Source organism: Camelus bactrianus, chromosome 5 (genome assembly GCF_048773025.1).
Source record: "Camelus bactrianus isolate YW-2024 breed Bactrian camel chromosome 5, ASM4877302v1, whole genome shotgun sequence".
NCBI classification, from domain to species: Eukaryota; Metazoa; Chordata; class Mammalia; order Artiodactyla; family Camelidae; genus Camelus; species Camelus bactrianus.
The window spans coordinates 52618232-52635044 of NC_133543.1; the positions used below are offsets into that span (position 1 = coordinate 52618232).

Here is a 16813-nt window from a genome sequence, read left to right on the forward strand (position 1 = left end):
TCTAAGAAGTAAAACAGTTTACCAAAAAACAACCTAGAAGAGTCAAAGTTGGATTCCACATCTTCCCAACTACATAGCTTAAAATCCTAACCACTACATAGCAGTAACTTAATTTTCTATGTTAAATTTCTCAATAGAGAAATAATGAAAGGTTTATGATCTCCATTCTAATAATTATACTATACGTTCTTCAAGGCAAAACCTAGTTTCCACCAAACAGTGATTCAAAAGAAATTTTTGGAAGACAGTTGCAGAGTATGGCTGCTAAAATCAAAATAATATACATGAATCTAAGTGCTTCTGTGGCTTTTTCCCTACTTAAATTGCATTTGTATAACGATGTAACCCAATTTTACGTAGTATTACTTTCATTGCCACTCCAAGAACACACAGCAGTATAACTTTAGGGTTAGTTCTACGTCAATATATGCACTAAAATGGGATGGAAATGAGACAAGTCTACGGTTATTAATAAACTACAGTTAGGGCTGTTAGCATCTTGGAAGACAGTGGGAAGCAAAATATCTGGGACAAACTAGAAAAATGGTATGTTGTGAAGAAGAAAAAGAAATTCAATCAAATGCTTATGTTTTGTAATTTAGTATTTACTGACCACTTTCATATGCCAGGAACTGTACCAGATATTGGACTACAGAAATAAAACAGTGAGATAAATGCTACAATATTAACAGGCGTGTACAAAAGGCTATGGGCACCTATCTTGAGGGCAAATGGGGAATAACCTAGGAAGAACAGAGGCCAAAGAGGACTTCCTGTTGAAATTGGTATTTGAGCAAAGCCTTAAAGGATGAATAGGAAATAAGACAGGTAAAGAAAGGTAAGGAACAAGATGTACAAAGGCACAGAAACAAGAAAGCATAGTCCATTTAGAGAACTCAAAGAGTTTTAATGTAGGAGATATAGGGCAGACACTGGAGAATGAGAGAAATGAGAAGGTCTATAAAAGGTCTTTATGACAGTGAATTTTATCTTGAAGGCCAGTGAAGGATAAACATGAATGTAACATAAGACACGTAAGAAACAGTCATCTAAGTTAAAAAAGAGAGACAGAGATGCCGTCCTATAGTAAGATAGTGGCAATGAAGATGAACAGATTAAAAAATGTTGTGGAAACAGACATAGAGAACAAGGGAAAAGCAAAGATGTTTCTAATATCATTAACTGAATGAACGATGATACTGCAACTGAAGCACAGAGGGCACTGTGGCAACATTTCAAAGTGATAATTAACTCCTGTCCCTCAGAGGTTAAGGAAAAGCTTTCAAGAGGAGGAAATATCTAGCATGGGATTTAAAAGATGAACAAAAATTAAGACAACAGTTGGAGTTTAAAAGTTGGTGGTGAGTGGGAGGCACTGGTTAATGATAAAAGATGAGGCTGGAGAGGTCAGAAAGTGCCAGATCAAGAGTGCTTTATAAGCCATTTTAAGACTTTTGGAGAAAATCATTCAAGCAATGGAGAGCTATGTTAGGTTTACAAGGAAGAAAAAGGATCATATTTTTATTTTGGGGAAAAAAAGACTGACTACAAGATGAAAATGGATTGGAGGATTAGACCAAAGCTGAAATGTGAGCGGAGTGGGTGAGGGTGGAAAAGAAAACATAAGAGATGGCAGTGGACACATCTGAGATCTAGAAGGACTGAGAGTCTGTCTATAGGGGAGGAGTTAAAGCTAACACACACTCTCTTCTCTATGACCACTCACCTGCCCACTCATCCATTTTTTTAAGCAATAAGTTTATTAATTTATGAAAAGTAAATCACTTTAAAAAAATATCAATAGCCAAATGCTTTACTTACACTTACAACAACACCCCCTTCCCTCTCCCTAAATTAGGAAAGATTTAAAGAAGGAAGCAGATTTTGGACTTTAAAATCTAACATTATCATCAACTATTTATTAATGGAAATAGATTAATAAAAAAACAAATAGAACCTTAATCTAAAATGCTAAGGGTGACGACCAGAATTTTAGCATGTGGAACTGAGAGGATGGCCACACCATTCACTAACAGAGAAACCACACAAGAAGGAAAGGGCAGGGTGTGGGTGTGTGTGTGTAGACAGAGAGAGAGACTGAAATATGAAAGAGAATAATAAATACAATTTTGTTGTGTGTTTGTGTGTGCTTAGTAAATGCAATTTTGAAAAGACTACATTAGAGGTTCTTCTGAGGCATTTAAGTACCAATATCAACTAAACAAAGATATGACATTCAAGACTGAGATATAAACCTTTGATACTTAGAGAGAAAACTGGGCTGGAGACAAAAATTTGGACATTAGTAGTATACACATGGTAACTGAAACCCTAGGAGAAGCTGATAGTCAAGGACACTAAATACGCAGAGTAAGAAGTAAGATGGCCTAGGACAGATCCTTAAAAATCCTACATTTTACAAACTGGTAGATTATATGATGTCCACAGAATAGACTGAGAAGATGCAGTCAGATAAGTTTGAATGAAAATCAGGAGAACAAGGTTATTTCAAAAACTAAGGCAAGAAAGATTGGGGGAAAAAGTCAGTCAACACTATCCAAAGCTGCCAAGTTAAAGACTCAAATGTCTATGGTATTTAGCATCAAGGAGATAAAAATCTTTTAAAGAACAATTTCAGTTAAGAAAGGAGAGAATGGAAAGTGAGGCAGTAGAGACTGCAAGCACTGGCAAATCTTTTAGGAAACCTAGTGATGAAAATAGCAGAATATGGAAAATAGATTTATAACAGCGAGTTTTTTTGTTTTGTTTTCTAAAAGTAAACCAGTAGAGCAAAAGGTTGAAGATGTAAGATAAAGGAAGTATAGCAGGAGAGGTCCCTGCTATAGCAGGAGATGGGATTCAAAGCACAGATGAAGTATCCTTCAACAATGGAGAAAAAGAATACATCCTCATAAAACATCAATCAGAGGGGGTGTGTATTTTCTACTCACACATACTTTATATTTAATACATATTTTAACATTTTTTTATAGAACAGAAAACGTATATAAGTTAGGTTGCATCTGTACACTGAAATTTTAACAATTGTATTATTCTCTGTGGGATGGGATTGTGGTATATATTGTATTATATGTTCTTCTATATTTTCCAAATTTTCTATGATAAGCATATAACTATTTTTTAAAATGTCTTTGTCCCTTGAATTATAAAGAGTAATTTATCATTAATGCAGAAAACTTAGGGGGAAAAAAGCAGAAAGGGGAAAAACAATACCTACAGCTTCCCAACGTGTTGCTTTCACAGGCTGAGAAAATATGTCAGTTATACTACTTAAACTAACATTCTCTCAGGAAAGGAACATTAATAGGAACACTGACTTGGAATAATCAAAATTCATGACTGACTTACTCAGACCTGGAAGAAAAAGTGGATTCCAGCTTCCTCTTAGCTACCTAAGCCTCCATTTTAAAAGAGGATTAGTAAATCTCCACTTACAAAGGTAGAATTCAGACATTCAGGGCTTATTAATTCGGAGGTAAAATTTTTAAATACTGCCCTGATTCCTGGCCATAATGATTTTTATATTCAAGTATTTAATTATCAGTAACATCCATTATACTAACATACATGCCCACTGGCAACAATTTAAAAAAAGGAAAAGTAAAAATGTAGGCTTACAGTTGTGGTAAATTTGGTCTAACGAAGGGATCATTTTCTGCTCCATTGACTGCTTTGTTTTTCCTTTGTTTTTGTTCAGAATTGGTAGAGGGTGCCTGAGAATTGTTAGCTGTGGGAGGTTTGCGTTTTGCTAGAAGTTTCCTTTGCCTTTCAATATCTTCTCTTTGCTGATTCACCCATTCTTGTTGCCTGAATAAAAATAAATGTAAAAAAATACATATTAACCTTCCATTACTTTTCACAGTTAAAACATGAAAATACATTAGTAAACATGAAAAATCATAAATATAAATTTGTAACCTTATGTCCTGCCCCTGTGAATCAACTAATTCTCACTGTCCAGGTCTCATCTGAAACATTCATTTCTAAACGAGGTCTTCCTGAAACCCCCTGGACTAGGGAGAGAGGTGTTGCCCTATATAATCTCACGCTATCCTGCAGCTCCCACCTCCTCCTTTCTAACAAGTATCATTCCTACGGACACTTGATCAGAATGTGTCTGGTGAGACTACATCACTCCATGAGAACAGAAACCACAATTCTTTTATATCCTCTTGTATCCCTAGTGCCCAGCACAGTGATTGGCACATGCTAGGCATTCAATAAATATCTGCTGAATGAAATAAATGAGCTACTTAAAAAAAAAAAAAAAAAAAGGACAGAGTTAAGTATGGAGTAGGTTTTATCCATGTATCTCATCATTTAGTGTTTCCAGAAAAACTTACAAAAGACAGATGTGAATTTAATGGAGTATTATTTTCTCAATCTATCTTTATCAAAAAGAAATTTCGGGAATGGTGAAGTGATATTTTGAAATGAAACAAAAATCGACCTTATATAAGAAATGTAGGAGGAAAGAAGGAATTTTGACCCTTTAAAGAAAGGAAATAGCAAGAAGTCTGCACAGCTTTGAAAAATGGGCAAAAAAATATTACTGCTTCCCATTCAAGAATCTAAAGCTTACCAATTCTAAAAACTAATAGATATGTCTACTATAAAAGTAGAGGTTGGAGATTTTAGCAATTTGATCAGAGCATGAAGTAGGTAACAGTGAAGCTTTAAAAAGCCACCCCATTATACAACATTAAGCTTGTTTTAATAGTAACCATGTTCTTAGGTCACCTCACCACGCTAAGAAAAAATTTTAAATTTAAAAATCTACATGGTTGTGATACTTAGATTTAGAACAAGTCAAATGCTTCAATCCTTTATTCCCCTACCCCCGTTCAACCCAGAACTAGAGAACTTCTACTCGGCTGGTACGGAACTGGCTTAAACACATTTCCTTGTCCTACGGTTCTAGCCAGATAGTAGTAGAACATGGTAGCAGTGAAAGAATGAAGAACCACCTAGGTAAAAGAGCAAAATGGGAGAGAAAAATCTCAAGAATAGCAAAGCTAGAATAAGATTGTAATCCAGTATTCTTTTGGAAGTATTAACAATTTCAGTTTATTTTTAAAAATTAATTTTAAAGCTAGTTTAGGGCTCAATCAAGATGTTACAAGTGAAAATAAGCAGCAATAACCCTACTGAAATAATGAGAGTAAAGAATTACTAGAATATATAGCTAATAACTGATTATTCAGGAATGACCATATAATTTAGAGATTGTTAATTTAGTATTACTAACTTTTTCTCTCTCTTCTCATCTCCAACTACTTTGGGTTATATCACTGGTATACAGCTTGATGTACACCGATAAAATAGCTTGATATAAAATGTATATGTAACAACACACAGTAGGCCCTCAGTAAATGCTTATTAGTAATAAAAAATGCAAGTAAGTTTCTTAAAAACTAATTACTGGTTTGTTATAAAAGGATACAACTCAAGAACAGCCAGATGGAAGAAATGCACAGGGCAAGGTATGGGAAAACGGTGGGGCGCTTCCATGTTCTCTCTGAGCCTGATACCCTCTCCAAACCTCTACATGTTCATCAACCCACAAGCTCCAATTTTGCTCTTTTTTGACAGCTCAATGGAGAATGTTTAACTGGCACAGTTTATATTTTAGATTTATATTTTTAGTTTATATTTAAGGTTATATTATGTAACCTCCTCTTTTATTCATTACCAGGACAACTGTATGTCTGGGTTTAGTAACTCATATAATACTCAAAAACCTTTAAGTTCTGTCTCAAATGTATTTCCTACTCTCTACTTTTACTGTTAATATTTTAGCTCAAGCTAAATCACCTTTCATTTGGCTACTTCTCCATCTGAATTGTCAACAGTTTATGTTCTTTACAATATTATTCCCACATTACCATCAGTCATCTTTCTAAAACTCAATTCTGACCACACATACTACATAAAAAACTTCAAAGTTCCCCATTATCCACAGAATAAAACCCAAATTCCTTACTATCACAAAGACACTATCCTTTATGATCGTATACCTAACACCCAGCACAGCTGTGTTAAAAAAAAACAAAACTTGAATAAATCAACCAAGATAGAAGGCCATTCTACGGTAAGTCCTGGGAACCAGTGTTTGAAACAGCAATGTTTATGTGATACTGTGTGAAATAAAGCTTTACTTCCATTTTCCATTTAAGTGAACTGACTCTGGCAAAGATGATTAAGTGTTGGCACTACTTGCTTTTCAGGTTTTTAACAGTTTTCCAGCAAAAAAAGGAGGAGCATATAGATCCCAGCTCTTTAACATAGTCAGCCTATCCTTATCCAGACCACCTGAACTCAAGAAAACATGGTAACGATTTATTTTATTATTATTATTTTTTTCACCCTTCATCTACCTCACTGGGAACACAGAGTCTCTGTGTTTGGGGGACAAGCCCATCTATATACAAAGGAAGGCATTCGCCCAAACTAGGTTTTACAGCGCAAACTTCCTTTAACTTGAAACTGGTTCTAGGAACAATGATTTATTTTAAACTTAACTTCAAAAATGTTAAAGCCACATATTCAAATGACTTATGAGTTATTGCATCTGAGGCTGTAGAGAAAATGTTTCTGTCTTTTACACAGGAATAGAGAGCAGCAGACAAGTGCTGAATATAAACATTGGAATAAGGATTAGGCAATGGAGATTGAGGGGAGGGAACCTAAGTAGAAAAATCCCAAAACATATATAGATATAAATCTTGCAATGAAAGTTAAAACTTTTAACAATTTCCTCCCAAATAATCTATAAAAAGCTAGGCCCGTTTATGTTTTGCAAGGTCCTTTAGAATAATACATCATACTGTATGGATGAATGCTAAACAAAAAGTTTGCTAACGCTAAAACTAATACCTCTGTTTTATGCCCCTTTCAAATGTACTAAATTCTGTGACTTTAAAGAGTAATAAGGAGTAGAGGTAAAACATAATTCCAAATCTATAATCTTTGAAAGCAATGAAAACCCAAATGAATACTAAATTTTTTAAAATGTAAGAATGACTAACTTTACAAGATTCTGAAATGCAAAACCATCTGTCCATTGTTCAGTAAATGAAGCACCATGTCTAACTGTTGTGAAATGCCCAAGGCGTAATCTGTCTTGCATACTCTTCTCTCGGCTTGACAGTTTTTCTTGTGTACTCTGAAAAAAGGAGGAAAAATTATCATTCAATTTTATTAATTTAAATTTTAAAAGCATACAAGGTTAAGAGGTTAGTGAAAGGAGAGGCCAAATGTACTGAACTTTTAACTTACCTTTTCAATAAGCAGTTTCTTGCTCATTGATATGCACTTATTTAATCGTTCCTTGTATTTTTCAAGTAATTTCTGTTGTTCATCTATCTGCCGTCTGAGATCACAGTTAGCCTACAACATGAGGAGACAATGAAAAAGGTCTAAAATTTGTGTACATGAAACACTTAATACTTTTAACATTCTGAGCTTACATAAAAGAATGATTAATAAGATTAAATATTTGAGTATGATACTAAAAAAATTGTTAAAACATCCACTTACCATGGGACAATATTGTTACGTGCTGCTTAATTGTGAAGTGGAAAGAGCATAGAATCCATACTCCATGGGTTCAAACCCACACTCTAAGGTATATAATCTTAGCTAAGTTAAATCAGTTATCTGAACCTCACTTCAGTTTTCTTACTTCTAAAACAGGGCAACATCATCTATCTCAGTTAAAAATAACTGAAGTACAGTAATATAAAGTGACACTTAAAAAGGAATTAGTTCTCTTCCACGGTTTGTAACTAATAAAACTTTTTCTCTGTTAAATGGCACTGCAGATGCCTATCCAATAGCCAACCAGTGTCACCATCTTTCTGGGCCATATGAACAGCAGTTTTATTGACTCCGTGGGCAGCCATACACTCACGGAAGGGGCCTCTCTCTAAGCTCAGAAGATGAGTGTTAGTCTGCTTAGTTTGGTAGAGTCACCAGAGAATAACCTGAAGAGGCTGTTGGAACACAGGTTGCTGAGATCCATCCTTAAGAGTTTCTGAGTTAGCAGGTCTAGAGTAGGATCTGAAAGTCTATTTCCAGTAAGTTCTCCAGTAATGCTGATTCTCCTGGTCTAGGGAGCATTCTTTGAAAACCGTAGGTCTAGGCAAATCATGGTGGAAGCGAAAAGACGGTGGTGTAATAAATCAAAAATGCTGGGAGAAAATATAGCTGCCAACCTAAAATTGTTTTTCAAGGAAAAAGGGTAAAATAAAGATACTTTCAGAGGAACATATATGGAATTTAGCACCAGACCCTCATCACTAGGTTCAATTCAAACAAAACCTCAAAAAAGCGCGCGCGTGCGCGCGCGTGTGTGTGTGTGTAACTTGAAAAACTGATTTTAACACTTCTCTAAGACTGCAAAGGGCCAAAAAATAGCCAAAAAGGAGAGGATATTTGTTCAACCACATGTCAAGATTTAAGATTACTAAGATTAAGATTAAGTAATTATAATCACCCAAGTCTATTTTCTCCTTTCTTAATAATGGAAAACCAACATTTTATTCTGGATTGACACTTGCTTAGCTAAAAGATCATATTTCTCAACTTCTCTTGCAGCTAATGGTGGTCATGAAATATAAGCACAAGTTGTTTGATGGAATACCCAAGAAGGCTATACACAGAATTGTTGCATTTTATGTTAGTCCCTTCTATTTACTGTTTTCTGCTTAATAACACAGGTATCATCACTGTGACTCTAATATTTCGTACCTTGATATCATCTTTAAGATGAATGCCATGTACTAAGGATGAAGGAGCAGAAAAACTGAAGGAGTCAAGATCCCATATTACACTGTGGAGCCATCACACCTGGGCTGCCCCCCTTCCATTCCTCTCTCAAAAACTGATACTGGTATCTCACTTAAAGTGCTGTTGTTTATGTTCTCTGCTACTAACAGTCAAAGCCAACTGCTAAAGATAAAAAGATGCTGTGGTATCAGTACAGGAATATACAAATAGAACATGGTATATAGCAGAGAATACAGAAATAGACCCACGTGTGTATGAAAGCTAGAGTGGACTTGTAATTAAATGATCTGAATAACTGCTTATCTATATAGAAGAAATTGAAATGAAACCCTACTTCACACCATACCCAAAAATGAATTCCAGTGAGATTAACAACTTGTACTGAAAAACTATAAAACTTTTAGAAGAAAATATAGAACATCTTCATGCTCTTAGGGGTAAAAACAATTCTTTTGGTAAATCTATGGTACAAACAAAATAAACTATAAACAAAAACATATGTTTTTAAATGATCTAGTCATTAAGACAATAGGAAGAAATAAAAACACAACTCACACTGGGAGAAAAATCAACATATATGATCAACTAGAATGACATCAATTTGAAAAAAAGACAGCAATACAATAAAAAGAATGAGCAAAAATATATAATCAGTTACATCACAGAAGAAATACAAATGGTTAATATTTTAAAAGCTTCTCAAAAAATAAAAGTGGATTCATAATAACAAACACCATGATATGTCCATTAAATTGACCCCCCAAAAAACTTATATATGATTATAATAAACCTTGGCAAGGATAATGAGGAGTAAGGTTATTTCTTGCCCATTCTTGGCGGGAGTGTAAGCTGACCCAACCACCTTGGAAAAAATTTGCCATATAAAGTAGAGCTGAAGATCTGCATGCCTTGTACTCTGGCCACATCTCTCCTAAGTATACACCAAAGAGAAATTCTTCCACATTTGCCATAGAAGACATGAACAAGAATGTTCTTAGACATGTACAAGAATTGTTCACATTAGCAAAAAGTGGGAATAAAATATCCACCAAATTAGAAAAAATAAAGAATGGTACATTCATATAATGCCTTACTATATAGCCACGAAATGGACAAACTACATGACAATCCCATGTAAAACGCTTAGTGAAAACAAGCAGGGCAAAAGGGTACATACAGTGTAATTTTGCTTATACGAAGTTCAAAAATAAACTGAAATAATGTGTCATTACGAATGTATACGATATATGGACTGTAACTACAAAAAAACCCACAAAAGGCATAAGAAATAAATACAAAAAGTAGACTAGTGATTAATGGTAAAGGGATGTGAGAGAGAGAGAGTGGGATGGGATCAGAAACACACTGAATGTTTCAAAAGTATCGGTAATTATGGTATGATCACAGACGATGGTTTCATTGAGTTTCTATACTAATGGTTCTCAGTGCTGGCTTCAATTAGAATCATTTTGGAGAGGCTTTTAAAACCACCAATGCCCAAGTGCTACGTCACATTAATTTAACAGAATTCCTCAGGGTGGAGTTTAGGCATCAGTACTTATATAAACCGCCTCCCATCCTTTCCATCTGGTGATTCTAAGGAGCAGCAAGGGGTGAAAACCAGTTTCATCCCTTACTCACATATTAAGTATACTTTTTGATGTGTCTTTTTATAAGTTTCCATTAAAAATCTCACTAGATTGCAGCAGTTACTTCATCTGGTATAGGACCAAATGGCAATATAGGTTTAAGCTTAACAAAATCAACTAACTTTAAAACTAACATGATATGGGTATCTGTCTTAGGATAGCTGATCAAATATAAATAAATTTTATAAACTTCCTCCTATTTCTCCAACTGTTTCTCATTCACATTTAAAGAGCTAATAAAAGTTTTTTCTTTAAAAAGTCGGTATTTTCAATGACGTATTACACTACCATAAAAAGCTTATTTTTTCCCAGCAATATATATATATATATATATATATATATATATATATATATATTTTTTTTTTTTTTTTTACAATGCTAAGTATTTTCTCAATAGTCTTACTATTGCCAAATAATTTACTCAATTTTTTTCTGCCCATGACTTATTACTTACCCTGAGCAAGTCATCTATACGACCTTCCTTCTTTTCCAGGTCCTGGTTTTTATTACTTTCTAATGCTGCTAATTTCAGCATTGTAAGATCAGTCTAAATGAAAGAAAGCTATTTTATTATCTCCATTATATACATACATACATACATATACATATATACATATATATCATTGCATGCAGACATAAAATTAAGATTTTGCTCTGATTAAAAAGCAAAGAAAATGTTAAGAGTTTGTATGTGTGTATATATGAAGGTATCCCAAAAGGTTTAGTTTTAACTTTTAATATTTTCAAAAGTACAAGTGCTACAAACTTAAAAAACATTTAAAAGGTTATTTAAAATTTTAGAATATTGATATGTTGTTCATTAAAATCCAATATAACCACTACTTTGTGCTATCAACTCTAGCTGATTTTTGAACATGTCAAAAACTTTCATGAAGTGTTTGCTGACTGAAAGCAATAAATCTGTAAATCCTCGCCTAAACATTATCCAAACAAAGAAGTTTTGATGCATGCACAACAGTCTGGACAAGACCTGACAAAAAAAGTCGAAAGGCAATAAATTGCACAACTAAGGTGGTAAGCAAGATGATCTACTTCTTCAATCCCTGGTCTGAGACACTGTCATCCAAAAACTGTCACATGTATAAAGTTAAAATGAAAAAGTACTCAAAATCCATAAAACTAATTATAAAAGATAGCTAATTAATTTTCAAATGATTTTTGTAAGTGTGTTAAGTATATATGAATATACAAAAACAGACACCCAAAATGAACTGCTTTAACGTCCATTTGTAACAAATATAACACCTTCATGAAGATATCAATTATATGTACTTTGATATTAAGTTCAGAAAGAATCAATAAACAGGATAGACATGGTTGTTCTATTTATTTAATTTGCTTAAAAGATACATATATTTAATCACTGTGTAACAAAGGACAAGCTGATAGTAAATTAGTATTTCAATTTCTCACCCCCTATAAATTGTTTCTTTTTGTTTAGTAGTTAGCTTTCTTGATATAGAATTTTACTTTATGACTACATCTAAAACAAAGAGAAGACATCTTATTTGTGATTACAAAGTTGGTCACTGGTTTCTTATAAGTCATACAAAGAAATTTTAATTACAACTTACCTGAGTAATTTTAAAGGATAACTGCTTTGGTTGTAAAACAGGGTGGTCCCCAAAAGCTAATGCAGTAGGAGAAGGGCTATTCGGTCGAACCTTCATAAAATATTAAAAGTTTTACATTAGCAAGGGAAAAAAAACAGGCTTCTACCTCACAACTAAACATTTCTTAAATTTTTATCAGGAAATTAAATAAATTAAAATAAAACTGACTTTTTAAAACTTCTAATCACCATTTATTCAATAAGCATTCACCTCCTTCACATCAGGCCCAGTGAAAGAAATAACCAGCCATATATTTCCCACCCTTGACAGCTTCCTTTATAGGGCCATAAAAGAAAATTTAATGTTTTCAATCTGTTGAATATAATAAGGCCAAATATATCATTTTAAAACAAAAATATTAAAAACAGATTATGAGGGTTCAAAAGTAAAACTAAAAGGACTTAATACAGAACTCTTTTAGTACTAGGGACAATAATGCACGCCCATATGTAGTACAATATCATTCACTGACAAGTGTCATGGTTTATCTATGCACTAGTTTTAAAATACATTCATTGAAAGCAGCAGGTTATATTCTGTACCAATGCTATCACTACAACTCAAAGTTATTGTTGTATCTTATGCTTTACTTGGTATATAACAATATGATGTGCCCCAAGGTACAAAATGAGTAAGACATAAAAAAGCATATGTCTATAGACAGGACTAGGAGGAGACACTGGAAGTAAAAACAGGGTACTTGAATAAATAAGAGATACTCTGATTTTTTAAAGTCTTTAATTCATCTTTAAATTACTGAAAACCAACATTGTTTTATGGTTAGACAATGAACTTTCACATAATGAAAGTAAAAATATAAAGTGAAATCCAAAATCCAACACAAAATAATTTGTATAAAAGAACTAGATCTTAAAAAGCTAGAAACAAACCAAAAAGTATTTATGAGATTTTTAGGTCCAAGATCCTTCTCCTATACCAAACTAAACTATCTGAGGCTGATGGCTGCCTATTCTTTTCTCAAGGATCCCCAAAAGGAATTATGCTATCATTTCAGTGGTAAGAAATTTAACTGATAAGAATGTTAGACATTAGAAATCAGTAACCATATGGACTGATACAAAGGATTCATTTTAGTCCACAGACTCAACAGCATTCTTTTACAGAAAACATTAACTTCTTGGATATAATTAACTTAGTAAATCTTTAAGTTAAGAATCTCACTTTCTGAAATAAAGTTCTAATAGCATCAAATCATTAAAAAAGATTCAACTCACCTTACAGAATAATTTTTTTAAAAGATAAACACTAATATATAAAAAGTCCCCAATAAAGACAACAAATTATAAAAGTTATTCATTCAATATACGTAACATCTGAGACATAAGACTACACATGTAAAACTTACAGATGAGGAAGGAGTGGAATGTGAATGTGAATTCTGAGGAGAACGGATTGCAGGAGGTATACCTCTTACTGGACTGGAGCCATTCCCACCTTGGTACTGAGGGAAAAAGAAAAAATATCTATTTATTAACAGAGGTTTAGACAGATGCTATTTTAGACACAGCATTATGAATAAATTTAAACATATCTTATCATTATTATTGTGGCAGACTCAAAGACAAATTCCCCTAAGGCGAAAAATGTATTTCATTTTTCTTCCAAATTTTAGAACAGTTCCCTTATAAATGTTTGTTAAACCAGCATGATCCTTAATCCCAAAAAACTTTAACATGTTTACATGTAGGTGTTAGTGAATATAAGCAACCATCTTAAAACAGAACTGTCATTCTCAAGATCTGTTAAATACCCAAACGTTCATAGCACTACATAAAAGAACTATATGGACCAAGTCCCCTTCCTTTTTAACAGCACAAAATCTAATAAAAATCAATCCTTTTTTACATGCATGACATGCATTACAGTGCATGACATAGCTGCATACGAAGAGAAGCCATCTAATCTGCTTCACAGCTTTCTCATTTCTCATGTTTTCTGAACAAAGAATGGGAGGAGAAACCAATTTACTGCTGATGGCTTCCTCTCAGGGAATCAGGTATGAACAAGAGATGGGGACTTTCTAATGTGCTCATTTTAAAAAACTTCCTGCAACATAGGGACTCTGACTAAATTTTTTTATCTGTAGTGCCTAGCATAATGCTCAACACATAGTAGGCATTCAAGACACCTGAGATTTATCTGAACTGATTCTACTTTTGGTAAAGATTTTTAAATGATATTGACACTGAAGGACTGACCTCAACTAATGGGCATTAGGTGTATCTTATAGTCAGCAACTGTTTTACCTTATATTCTGTAAACCCAAGAAAGAAACACAAAGGAGAATAAAAAAAAATATTCTGGAAATGTAGGCCTTTCCCTAATCAGCAAATTCTGCTCTCTCAAGTAAATACAAATATTTGTTGTTTTAATAATCACTTTAATATTTTGTAATTTAAAACTGGTAGTTAGAAATGTTTCTGTGTAGAAGCAAGGAAACATTCCAAATTGGGTAAGAATTTGAATTTACCACTGTTTATTATTTTCAGGGACTCTTTTAGATTCCCATCTCTGTCATTATTTATATTGGAGATTTCACATGCATATTTATATGTTATATTTATATACTTATATATATTTATATTTACATATGGAGATATACTATTATATATGGAGATATACTATTATATATGGAGATACACTATTATATCTCCATCCACAGGGCTCAACTATTGCTGTATTACAATAAAGCCTATACTGACAGCAGAAAGAATTCTGAAGTAGAGGCTGCTAGACTTGAAGTCCTACTCTTTGCTCTTCCATTTGGAATTTGCCTTTGGGTAGGCTACTTTACATCTCTGGTCTTCAGTTTCCTCATCTGTAAAATAGGACTACTAATACCTATTTTGCCTATCTCCTGGGCTGCTGTAAGCAAATATGTTAGAGTGTAGTTTGAAAATTATGATGTGTCATGTCAAAGTAAAAATAAATACTAATGTTCTTAGGAAGACAAGACATCACATAGTACTGAAGTTCTGCTTTAATCAAGTAGATAATCAAAGTTGACCTTATGCTTCAAACAAATTATCGTCCATAGCAAAATTATAATAAGAACTGAAGATATTCATCAAAAACTTACTTCAAAATAGTCACTAATTTTGTGGCCACGTCCCCCAATACTTTTCCCTAAAATATAAAAGGGAAAAAATTTATAGTCAGTCATAACTATCCATGATATACAACATCAGAAAGAAAATGTGCCAAATTTAACTTCCCTAATTAAAAGAATATGATGCTTTAGTTGGGTAGTGATGGGCATCAAAGGAATATTAAGTAAGAGTCCTTAGAGGGTCAGATGCCAACTTCAGAAATCCAAAAATCAAATGTTGTATCAATAGATACAGGTCAATTTTTTAAGGTCCCAATAACAGGAGATCAAACAAATCACATTAAAGGATCTGCTTTAAAAACTACATTATTTATATTGCTCAATGGCTACTAATTTCATAAAAGCAAAGCAACGAATTAAAAAAAAGAAAAGACAAGTGGCAGCTGCATAACTGACAAACCAATTCATGTCTGTAAATAATAATAAAGCTTGGTCAACACAAACCGTAACAAACTGACAATAACATGCTTTAATATGAACGCTATTTGGTAAAATGTTTTAATTTTCTAAAAGGTATTTCCAAATTAAAAGGATTTTTAAAAATAAACTAGATTTCAAATATTGTTCTTATATGATCATATTGATAAAGTGATCCATATTATTACAGATCACAGTTCTTTAATTAGAAGTTTTGCTCTAAAATGGACTTTTCATCAGTTTTATGAATACTGAATTAAAAAGTTGCTAAGAAATACAACTTTTTTGGATGGGAGGCATCCATCCTTCATTGGAATTATACTGAATACACAATTTCTTCAAGTTTCAAAAGAAAAACTAATGATATCACAAAGTCAAAATCTTTGGATAATACAAACATACACATTTACCAATTCAATACTGACTTATCTACATTCATTGATTTTATTCAACAAGATTTCTTGAGTGGTAACTACGTGCTAGGCACGACTGAGATGAACAAAAGATATATTTAAAAGTTCAGCAACCTTAAATTCCTTTTTGGGACAAGGCAGGGGGAAATCTTTAAAAAATTAAGAAGTAATCATGACTATAAATACTACCTAGAAATTTTGAACAACGGTTTTATACAGATTTATTCTGAGGTCAGAGAAGACTATAAAGGTTTTATATTTCCCTTCAACCTGTAACTTCCCTGCAGATTCTGAAGAGGTGCTATCTTTTAATGAAGACAGAGACTTTTTCTGGTTGCCTACCCGGAAGCTATTTCCCCAATTCTTTTCCCCTAATTAAATCCAAATTTTGTTGTTAGCATTCCCTCCTCTATATAGCACATGTAACTTCAGGGCAGTCTGACTCCTATCTGGCCCCCATTCCTAGTTTCCCTTCTCTCCTGATCAAAAATCCAATTTTGTTCAGGTATCTTGCCTTGTCCACAAGGCATATATATTTCTAAGGGAAACTTTACTGTGTTTTCAATTTCAGAGATGGGCCTAATTTTAAAGGCAATAATACCTCTCCTAGACATAACTGGTTTTGGAATGGACATATGACCCAATTCAGGCCAAGAAGATGACAGGAGAGGTTTGCTATGGACTTGAAGAAGCTTACTTCAAAGGAAGAAGGAAAAGAAAACAACAACAAAAACAAAGCACATGCACAGAAAGCTAGCC

At 33.3% G+C, this 16813-nt stretch overlaps 1 protein-coding gene across 2 annotated transcripts in view; it reads right to left on the minus strand.

Annotated features, from left to right (window-relative positions):
* The window catches only part of TLK1 (tousled like kinase 1), a 126451-nt gene that overhangs the window by 39707 nt on the left and 69931 nt on the right, over positions 1 to 16813 (minus strand). For both annotated transcript variants that reach the window (XM_074363877.1, XM_074363876.1), the window contains exons 5-11: positions 15195 to 15241; positions 13461 to 13556; positions 12056 to 12145; positions 10915 to 11007; positions 7300 to 7410; positions 7050 to 7186; positions 3640 to 3828 (exon numbers count right to left, since the gene is read on the minus strand). In XM_074363877.1, coding sequence (XP_074219978.1) covers positions 3640 to 3828; positions 7050 to 7186; positions 7300 to 7410; positions 10915 to 11007; positions 12056 to 12145; positions 13461 to 13556; positions 15195 to 15241 — 763 coding nt within the window. The remainder of the gene's footprint in view (positions 1 to 3639; positions 3829 to 7049; positions 7187 to 7299; positions 7411 to 10914; positions 11008 to 12055; positions 12146 to 13460; positions 13557 to 15194; positions 15242 to 16813) is intronic.